This window comes from Penicillium subrubescens (genome assembly GCF_028828155.1).
Source record: "Penicillium subrubescens strain IBT 31985 chromosome Unknown utg000009l_segment0_segment0, whole genome shotgun sequence".
Lineage (NCBI taxonomy): Eukaryota > Fungi > Ascomycota > Eurotiomycetes > Eurotiales > Aspergillaceae > Penicillium > Penicillium subrubescens.
This window is the reverse complement of record NW_026643159.1, coordinates 400,239-410,267: the sequence shown is the minus strand read 5'-3', so window position 1 is coordinate 410,267 and position 10,029 is coordinate 400,239. Positions and strand designations below refer to the sequence as shown.

Below are 10,029 nucleotides of genomic sequence, written 5' to 3'. Positions count from 1 at the left end.
ATGGAATATTTAGCACTTGCTGCAGCTTCAAGCAATTCTAGCCCGCCGTCTGCAGGTAGACGCAACCAGCGGGCTAAGATTGGTCCCGTAAGTCCGTCCACTAATTTTCATACCAAACTTCCTAACCCGTTTGAGATTGTGAGCCCAAAGAGAATATCCAAATCATCACAGCGAGAGGCTCAGCAGCGATTTCGAGACAAACAGAAAGCGAGGAGAGAGGAAGACCAACGGATATTAGAGACGCAGGGAAGGCAGCTCGAGGAGGAGAGAAAAACCAACGAAAGACTGAATGTTGAACTTGAAGTGCTGAAGGCTGAGAACGTTCAGCTCGAGCGCCGGGCAAAAGCGGCGGAACAGTGCTCTACACTCCTGCAAGACCTTGTCAAGGCATTCCAAGATAGACTATGCGCCGGCGTCGGTAATCCCAGCATGAAGTCCGGTTCTCTAAGCGCGACCGCACTTATCTCGGGCCCTATTTCCCCTCAATTTAGCCACGGCAACCACCTGCGAGCTCGTTCCTTTCCACCCCTCGTACCGCCTCCTCGCACGTTTAGATCCTTTGGTAATGCGCTCATCACAATTCTGACGTCCTCCAAGAAGTCTAACGGTATTAGGGAAACCTCATTTTGGGCCAGTAATGTCCCCAATCTCACCGATGCTAGCGCGGACGCCAGATCCAATTTTGTTACAGGATACTCCTTCCGCTTGTTCAAATAATTCACAACAAGAGACGGAAATCTAGGTGAAACTGAAGAAATCTATGATAGGGAGCTCAAAGGCAGAAATCAAGAAAAAGTTATCACGAAGCGCATCTTACTGGTTTTAGTAATTTTTTTGTTGCCGGATAGCGAACTCCGCGCTCCATTCTTAACTACTACACGGGATAGAATATTTCCTGATTCAAGCAGCTAGCGTTATAATAAGTATATTCTCTGCAAAAAATCTTCAAACACATTCCCTCGGGCTAGAAAGAGATCGATGCGGATAAATCTATAGACCTATATGGTTTCACATTTTAGAAATTGTTTAAAGCCCTCATTTAGTTGCCTATTTGAAGCTACCGTATAGGCAAAGTGACCTCATTCGAATCCCCTAATGGGAGACCTGCTAGCCTATTGGTAGTCTCGCACGCCGCAGAAAACATCGTCAGTCAGTTACGGCGCAGGCATTCGAGGAAATCGTAGGCGCGATAGAACGCGATGGGGCTACATAGGCCTTGCCAGCGCTGTTCAAAGAGCCGCCCGAGAGAAGATATCCCTCGGCGCACATAAAGTAAGAGTATCGGGCCACAGAGGGCTGATTATCTAGCCAAAAAGTTACATCTTCGATGAAACGCACGGAACTGGTCTGATCAGTCACTCCGCCCACATCGGCATTGAGTGCAAACTCGGTGATCCAAACCTCTGAGAAATTATGAGCGTCGGCAAATGAAATAGCATTCTTGACGAAAGACTTGAAGTCATCAGCAGAGTCACCATACCAGTGAACTACCAATCCCGAAATGCCGCAGGATGTACATTCTTTCATAAATAAGTCAAGCCACTGAAGACCCATACCAGCAGAGGTAGAAGAAGTCACTGCTGGGCTCAATAATTTGAAAGTTCCTTGATATGGCGTAATATAGTTCTTGTAGTAACCGGCGGCCACAGAAGGGCTGAGATTGGCCTGGGAAGTCATATCCGGCTCATTGAATCCTAGAATGTACGAGCTGCCCCGAAGATGTGCCTGTTCCACTGATGTATCCCATCCATCAAAGACTGCACGGCCCAGCATGGGAACGAATTCAACATGTGCCGGAAGGCTAGATGCCTCCTTCATATCCCAATTATATGCCCATGTTACCGTACCGGTGTCCGACAACGGTGTGACCGTTGCGGGATCGTTGTAGGCTGCACCGCGCTTGGTCGTAGCCTCTACGATGCCAGTAATGAGCAAAAGGCAAAGGCCTACTCTGAGAAACGTTCTGTTGAAGCAATCGCTCATACCTGACACAGACCGCTTGAATAACAAGTGCCTTACTGGGAGAAACCCTGTGATCGGTTGGAAACATCGTGGGCTTAAAAGCCCTCTGCAAATCCGTTACGGACATGCTTTTCTTCAATTTAGAATCGTGACAATTTCTGATAATTCGAAGTGTCATAGTCCCGCCTTGGACAAAACGCGAACCCAATTGCCCTGTTAGATTTACAAACCCACATAATCACCAGGCTCTTATTTTGATCTCTAGTATTTCGGGTAACAATCACAGTACGCCAGTCCACGTATATAACATTGGTTCGATCAGGTGTCAAAAATCGGGCCTAGCGATTTTGATCATTTCGATGGTAAAAATGGCAACACTGCACTTAATTTCTACATTTAGAAGATCAAGTACGTAGCACAACTCGGACTGAAATTGCTGCTTCGCCAATCAAGTCAGCTACGAAATTTGTGTCAACCACTAAATTTATGAGCTGTACGAGGGTTTCGACACACCTCCTCATTCTGGTGCCTCGTTCATTTGGCCGTTCTTTGACATACGAGAATACGAGGATATTGGCTGCCGTAAGCATGTACGGGCTTCTTACTATTCAGCCTGTTCTCCAGTCTAGCGATCTCCTATTATCCAAACCTGAGTAGTATGCTCCGCATATGAGTTACAAGTCGTTTTTGCAGAGAGCAATGATGTGGTGGTTCATCCTCGAGGTATTTGAGCCATAAATCTTGGCCCTTCAACGTCGATGAGATTCTTCCCTGAGCTTAGACCGCGTAAACGTATTACCGTAACTCTCCATCTACAGCCAGCGTATCTTATCTCCCGGTAAATGCACATAATCAAAATCGCAGGGCTGCATGATATTTGTAGCTATGCCTCATCAACATCTCGCGCACTATTTATCATCAACAGTCCAGACAACCCTCTCCTGAAAGTGTTACAGAGCGCATGATCATTTACCATTGTAAGCCCATGAACTTATAACGATTACTCTCATTTGAGTACGCCTGTTTTGAGCACGTGCCTGGTCCCATTTCTTACAGTGGGTCGCTGGCGAGAGTAGACGTCTCTCTGCTGTAGGAAAGGCCGTCGATATCGATCGGCAAGTCCTGTAGAACTTCGAGCAGAGACACCCATCCTAGATTTCTTTAGTGGACAGACATCCGGGGACTTCTGCGTCATGGATGGCACAGGTTTTTTTTTGGAATAGTCTGGGAACCGTAAGTCTGGTTTGACGTCATGCCATCCTTTGGCCCACGCAAATTCCACAAGGGCTCTCAGCCCTATGCCTTGGGCCTGGCTGATGAATTCAATCTGTAGGAGTATAAGCATTGGAATATTCGTTCATAGCACCCGAGCTTACGTCTTTGATTCTGTTAATGGCCTGCAAGGTGGATTGTTGATTCGTGGGGTTTTCTATGATATTGCGGAGAGATTCGACCTGACTGGTCATGTAGGTGCCGTCGCAACAACTTTCCTCGGTATTGGCATTGCAAGCGATACAGCCGCCACCAACGCAATGGGAGCATGAATCAGGGCCCATGGAAATTAGGCCCTCGATAACCTGTTTGAGCGCATCGGACATGATGTGATAGCCTTTCGAAGTCTGATTTACAATGTGTTCTATGCCTCCTGTACGGATGATTAGTGAAAGTGCGCTGCTCGTAGTGGCGAGGAGAACATACCCACTTTCACGGTACCATGCCGAGTTATTAGAATATTCTGTAGATCGAGCCTCCTATGCTGGTATCCAAAAGTCGCCAGGAAACCCAATCCAGACAGGACCTGATCAAAGTTAGGCTATAATAATATGTGCAAAGAGGGCTTGATCATGATCACCTGGCTAACTATTGACCAGATATCATCATGGCACATCTGGGAGGGAAATCCCGTCAAACCTTGGAGTACGTTGGTGAGAGTCATTAAATCGTACTCGGAGACGGTATAAAATGACTTCTCAAGGATGTGGAGATACGAGTGCGTTGGCATGAGCAGATAACGGAGGTGTCCAGTCAACTTGCAGTTTTCGAATTTTCTCATCAAATCTTGGATCGGATGAGGTCTGCCTTCAGTCTTGATCCGATATTTTCGGATCCCGTACAGAGTTCCGTCATTTCCGGTCGAGGATCGAATGGTAGTTGAACAAACCGTGGTGATTCGTATCCGGACCGAAACTATCCTATCTAGTCTAGCACTGAACTTGTGTTGGTAGTAATTACTGGGATTTCCGTAGAGTATCTTAGGCCGGTAACAACCATCATTCTTGGGTGAAAATAGAGCGCGTCGGGGAAGAACAAGAGGTCGGAGCCCGTTGGGAGACCCTGAAACAGACATTATCTGGATGAATGGAAAGGATAGGAGGAATCCAGGATATGTGAGGCATAAAATGAACCCCAGGGGAAGAGACTGTATATTGCTGATAGACCAGCGGGGACAGGTGTTACCTAAAATAGAAGGAGAGAAACCGAAAGAGAAAAAAATAGAACCCAATTCCTTTTATGGATGAATCAATTCTCTGTAGGCAAATTTGGTAACAATGCCCGCTTTCTCAGGCTCGTAGACATCTGAAGTAGGCAATATAGGCTGATTGGAAGTTCTGATCCGCCCATCTACGAATACTTTGCTGGTCAAATTCTCCTCCAAATGAATAAACACGTTCAAATATCAGGGCACCAAGACAGGTATTCTACGAGACAATCTCCCGGCAGCAATTTTATGCCATCAAGAACACATTCTTCTAATTCCCACGGTTGCGGCTTAGGTAACTCAGGAAAGCGGCAAATCCCTCTAATAGCTAATGATCGCCGGCTGACTTAGACTAAGACAGGCTTTTTCAATTAGTGACTTAGCGTGAGATAACATGGACACTTCCTTGCTGGTTTGATTTATTGATGTGGAATCATGACTTTTCTTCATACATTTAATACTCTTGGTTCTATATATAGGTATGCACGCCACGATAAAGAAGTTGGCTGTAGAGCATGCTCTCCTACAGTATTTTTGAAACCCTGCTACTTGTCTACTTGTCTGTAGGTATCTTGACATAAGATCTAATTAGAAATATTGAATTCGGAGTTTGGCGATGAGCGAACCTAGTAGAGAGAAAGTATGTAAAATGGCGATATCAAAGGCAAGCATCGCTTAGGTGGATACTTGCGGACCGTAAAGGAGGGAACGCTTGTGAGGAGTGTGGATCGGGGTTTACAGAAAAGCAAGGACACGTTTGATTCCCAAATTATACCCGACGATATTCGGACATAGTCAAACGTCGACCTCAGAACAGTGGTATAGTAGTTGTTTGGATTGGAGATCGATATCATATTTCGAGACAATTCCCACCAGTTGACTCCTGTACGGAGAAAAAGCGAGCTGTTCTGCCATCATACACACTCTGCAATTAACACTCCTTCCCTGGCCGGATGGTTAGGTGGAGCCGGCCCGTCAAGGCGAGGCGGGCGTTGATTGATAGAACCAAGCCAGGCTGCTCCTCTATTCATCAACCGCATTGAGATATTCTTATGTCTAGCCTCGGCTATTCCTGCGCCGACGAGCCACGACAAGAAGGTCTCGAGAATATACAAGATCGGATAGACCTGCTTGAGCTCACTAGACCGGCTCGGATTTGCGTCTACATTTGGGTCTTGTGCGTAAGCCGGCTCGCTGCTCGCCCAAGGCTAGGGTTCCAACCCTTGAATACCTCGAATGGCCCCACAGCAAGAGCCGAGAGAGGGGAAATGAATATATGTATGAGAGACATCGCGTGACAGAATCGAATCACAAGCCAGATCTCCTCATTTTAAACGTCTGACTATGAGACCTTGCAAAGTAGTCATATCCGGCGGTGGGGTTACCGGCCTCACTCTAGCATTGATGCTGGAGAAAGTCGGGGTGGATTATATTCTGCTCGAAGCCCAAGCAGACATACTTTGCAGCGATGCTGGCACAGGTATCTGCATGCTACCAAATGGCCTTCGTATCTTAGACCAGCTGGGTTGTTACGAGTCCCTTCTTGACCAGGCAGGAGACGCTATTGACAGTGTAACTGTCAAAGGCCCCGACGGTGAAGTGTTGAGGCACACAACCGGATGGCAGCAATTCGCTTTGGAGCGGTTTGTTCTCCCGAAGTGTTGGCCGGTTTCTCTTAATCTGGTGAATTTGATCCGCTAACTTGAACAGATACGGTTATAAGGCATTCTGGTGCGATCGGAGTACTTTATTGCAGGCAATTTACAACCAGATCAGGGATAAGTCGAAATTACGAATCCGGAAATCGGTTGAGAGCATTGAGCATCTTGAAAGCGAAGTTAAAGTCAAAACAAGCGATGGAGAGGTCTACCACGGCGATGTCGTCGTCGGAGCAGATGGAATTCATTCGCGCGTCAGACAAGAAATGGCTCGTCATGCCCGTGAGATTGGCGCTGGCGAACAGTTCTCAGAAGAGAAGGGTAGGTTTGAAAATTACCTTGGCAGGGTGACATCTCTACTGATAATTCTTCTCAGATGTTCCTTCAACATACTGCTGTCTTTTTGGAATTTCTAGCACTGTCAAAGGAATTTCCCAGGGTGCGCTTGATTACGTATTGAACCACGGGTTTTCTTATATCGTTGGCAGTGGTCCTAAGGATCGTACCTACTGGGCATTAATGAAAAAGCTGAGGAGAACCTGTCACGGTACTGAGATTCCCCACTTCCTCCCCGAGGATTCGGACACCATACTTCAAGAGCATCAGAACGATCCTGTGGGCCCGGGAGTTTTTGTTTCGGACTTGCGTGAAAAGCTACTAAGACCCACAGTCTTGAAGCCGATGCGAGAATTTACCTATCAGAAGTGGTTTTTGCAACGGATGTTAATCATCGGAGACGCGGCCCATCAGGTACGGAAGTCAAATGTTCCTAATTTGATTTCCGCTTCACTGAAAGTATCACTAAACTCTACAGATGACAATTATCATTGCCCAAGGCGGAAACCAAGCCATTGAAAGTGCAGCAGCGCTGACCAACAGTCTGGTGTCAGCGTTATCTGGCAAGCAACAAGCCGGTCCATTATCATGCCATGAGATAGAGACTCTCTTTAAGGATGTGCAACACACTCGGTTTGCTCGAGTGAAAGGCATGATCGAGCGTTCTCACCAGCGACAGCTCATGGATTCGTTGGAAACACAGAAATGGAAAGACTATATGTTACACGAATTTCCCTCGTCGCTTCCGCGGGCCATGAAAGTGCGATGGGATGAGACCTTTGCGCCGGCAATTTCGCTTCATGACCTCGAAGTTCCTGTCAGGCAGAAGACGTTTCGTTGGTTGGACGAGCCGGAGTAGAAATATGAAGGCCGAGCGAGGTTTGAGCTACAAGCAAAGTTCAAAATCTAAGTCTCGACAAAGACCCGGATGTTAAGATATGTCGCGCTGGAAAATCTTTGAAAATGTTGTGTTATTGCCTGAAGTATGAAAGCGAGTGCCTTCTGACTAGTGCCTAGCTATCCAGTTCTCTGCATGTCGAGCAACATTTTCAAGCGGCCATCGAGCCCAGGAGCATTTAAGGCCTGAGTTCAAGCAGATTATGAAGTTCTTTCTGTCTATGATGATTAGAAGATGCCAGCGTTAGCTTGGATTGCTTCCCAAATATTTGTGCTGATCTGGTATACTGTGTAGTGGTATAAGTTACCGTTGGACTTACATTTGATTCTCTACATAAATTATGTCTTCAGCGTCGACCAGGAGACTGAAGGATCGTTCGGTAAGCTGTCCGTGATTAGAAGTACATTCGCACGAATGCTAGCTGTTCTTGTGCCATAACAACGTCGGATCCGCCAATTTGTCAAAGCTGTAGTCGAAGCCATTTTGACTCTCTGTCAGGCAAGTCATGAATAATTGCGACTGTTGTATTATGCGTCCGGCGAAGATAGCTAGTTATGATTGATCCTGATGATCCTCTGATTTGTAGGTATTTGATAGCTGTCTACCAGACATTGGCCATGTGTCCACAGTGGAGGATACTATAATGCCCTCAACAACTGTACTCTGACTTTCAAGCGCTAGCTGCAAGGACTGGTGCAAACAGCATGTCCTTGGCCTTCAACTTGGCGTGTTTGGGTAACGCTCTCTGATGTAAAGGAGCGAAGGTCCGCCACGGAAGATGAATCGGCAAGTCTACAGAGCTCGTTCCACACTTTGCCATGCGTATGAAAATTGCAATCGTCATGATAGGTCAATGCAATTAAAAAAGGTCTCGGAATAGCTGAGGCGGCTAGGTGACCTGCACCAGCACATGATCTACTATAGTAGCATCTGAAAATAGGAAACATCAAGACGTGAGTACCTATCGTTCCCTAAGAAAAGCGGGTCATCCTGTAAAGAATCAAGAATGAGGCCCACCACGCTGACTAGATAGTATAAATAAATACGTCACCTACTTTTCAGCATAATGACGTGCCTCATTTGACAATGTTTGACACACTTTCCACTTGAAGTGGTAAAATAGTATCTATGAAGCCGTATAAAGCCAGTAGCGATGAAAGATATCATAAAGCGAACCAGACGCAAGGGCCACCTTAGCCCGCAAGGAGTAGTACCAGGTAGCATTCTACGTGGATTTATATCTAAATTAGCTAATATGATGGAAGGAGAAGGGGAAGTGACCAGTACTACTGATTGAGCTGATCTGCCTCTCCACTTTCCCTGACTGCTGTCGTTCCCGTTGATACCCGCCCGACATCAGCAATGACACAGCCTATGTAGTTTTATGTAAGGAAAACCAGGTGCATTTGAGTACCCAGGCTATTTTCTATTTAAAGCCGTCGTTCTTCGCCTTCTATCAGATATTTCTACATTGCTAGTTGTATCAGCCGTTGGAGCACCCACCAGGATATTCATCTCTCATTACCCCAGTATGCCGCCAATTAACCGCGGTATTCTAGAGCGTCGTCGTGTGATCTGCTACCGTCAGACTTTTTTTCTGACCAGGGCGCATACATGTCTATGCTCCCTCTTGTGCAAGAACGGACCGGTATTACTCATCTAATTCTGGCAGCAATCCATCTTAACGAGCAACCAGGAAACATCACCCTCAATGACGACTCTCCAACCAACGAGAAGTTCGGCCCACTCTGGGTGGAGGTAAAAAAAATGAAGAAAACTGGCTTGAAGATAATGGGAATGCTAGGCGGTGCCGCTCGGGGTTCCTTCGAACGTCTTGATGGCAACGACGGCCAGTTCGAAGCATTCTACGGCCCCTTGTTGAAGATGATTAAGAAATACGCCCTCAACGGTCTTGATCTCGACACAGAGGAAAAAATGTCTCTCGAAGGCATTATCCGGTTGATCGATAGGCTTAAGAGTGACCTAGGCGATGATTTCATCATTACCCTCGCTCCCGTTGCGACTGCTTTGCTGGATAGGGGCAATCTATCTGGATTTGACTATAGAGAACTAGAGGCGGAGCGAGGCTCAAAAATAAACTGGTATAATGTGCAGTTCTACAATGGCCGGAGTTTCGCGAATGCTCCGAACATGTATACTGATATTGTATGTCGGGGCTGGTCTGCACAGCGGGTGGTCTTTGGCGTGTTAACAAACCCCAATGGAGGGTCGGGGTATGTAGCACCGGAAGTCGTCCAAAACATGCTCAGCAGATTGTCTAGACAATACAAATACTTCGGTGGGGTAATGGGTTGGGAGTATTATAATGCAATGCCAGATAAAACGAAGCCCTGGATGTGGGCGAAAGGAATGGCAGGAAGCCTGACCTTGTGATGTCACAAATTGCAACTGCTCGGATGTTGATCATGGGCGTGACACATTGCTAAAGACGTTCAGTTTATTCAATTACCATAGCCCTCGAACCTATGCATATCAGCTCCAAGACGAAGAAACTTCGATATCTAATTTACATCTACTGCGTAAGGGGTTGACCAAACGATAGTCCTAGCACCCTAATAAATATCTCCTCGAGGAATTCTTGATGAAGAAGACCGTATATTGGCGAAGACCGCAGAAAAATCGGGTATGCTTGAAGCACCAAAGTAAACCTCCATATTTCGCACACAATGGGATAC

At 46.5% G+C, this 10,029-nt stretch overlaps 5 protein-coding genes across 5 annotated transcripts; 3 read left to right on the top strand and 2 right to left on the bottom strand.

Annotated features, from left to right (window-relative positions):
* Positions 1-717, top strand: N7473_011203 (uncharacterized protein; the record flags this gene model as incomplete). Its single annotated transcript, XM_057157142.1, has 2 exons — positions 1-87; positions 151-717. The coding sequence occupies 2 exons, from the start codon at positions 1-3 to the stop codon at positions 715-717; spliced, it is 654 nt and encodes a 217-aa protein (XP_057004264.1).
* A 429-nt stretch (positions 718-1,146) lies between these two features.
* Positions 1,147-1,983, bottom strand: N7473_011202 (glycoside hydrolase family protein; the record flags this gene model as incomplete). Its single annotated transcript, XM_057157141.1, has 1 exon — positions 1,147-1,983. One exon carries the CDS (start codon positions 1,981-1,983, stop codon positions 1,147-1,149), a length of 837 nt encoding a protein of 278 aa, XP_057004263.1.
* A 1,029-nt stretch (positions 1,984-3,012) lies between these two features.
* On the bottom strand, positions 3,013-3,964 carry N7473_011201 (uncharacterized protein; the record flags this gene model as incomplete). Its single annotated transcript, XM_057157140.1, has 5 exons — positions 3,013-3,084; positions 3,137-3,289; positions 3,339-3,607; positions 3,661-3,760; positions 3,815-3,964. The coding sequence occupies 5 exons, from the start codon at positions 3,962-3,964 to the stop codon at positions 3,013-3,015; spliced, it is 744 nt and encodes a 247-aa protein (XP_057004262.1).
* A 1,775-nt stretch (positions 3,965-5,739) lies between these two features.
* N7473_011200 (FAD-dependent oxidoreductase) lies at positions 5,740-7,919 on the top strand. Its single transcript, XM_057157139.1, has 4 exons — positions 5,740-6,084; positions 6,152-6,420; positions 6,476-6,849; positions 6,914-7,919. Exons 1-4 carry the CDS (start codon positions 5,786-5,788, stop codon positions 7,292-7,294), a joined length of 1,323 nt encoding a protein of 440 aa, XP_057004261.1. The 5' UTR covers positions 5,740-5,785; the 3' UTR covers positions 7,295-7,919.
* A 1,028-nt stretch (positions 7,920-8,947) lies between these two features.
* N7473_011199 (uncharacterized protein) lies at positions 8,948-9,727 on the top strand (the record flags this gene model as incomplete). The annotated part of the gene is made up of 1 exon (XM_057157138.1): positions 8,948-9,727. One exon carries the CDS (start codon positions 8,948-8,950, stop codon positions 9,725-9,727), a length of 780 nt encoding a protein of 259 aa, XP_057004260.1.
* Between the last annotated feature and the right edge of the window lie 302 nt (positions 9,728-10,029).

What these genes read in the sequence shown, in the direction of transcription:
- N7473_011200 (XM_057157139.1), top strand. Translation starts at nt 5,786, where the DNA reads ATGAGACCTTGCAAAGTAGTCATATCCGGCGGTGGGGTTACCGGCCTC. An exon ending in CAGCAATTCGCTTTGGAGCG is followed by an intron (nt 6,085 to 6,151) that starts GTTTGTTCTCCC and finishes TAACTTGAACAG; the next exon opens with ATACGGTTATAAGGCATTCT. An exon ending in TCGGAGACGCGGCCCATCAG is followed by an intron (nt 6,850 to 6,913) that starts GTACGGAAGTCA and finishes TAAACTCTACAG; the next exon opens with ATGACAATTATCATTGCCCA.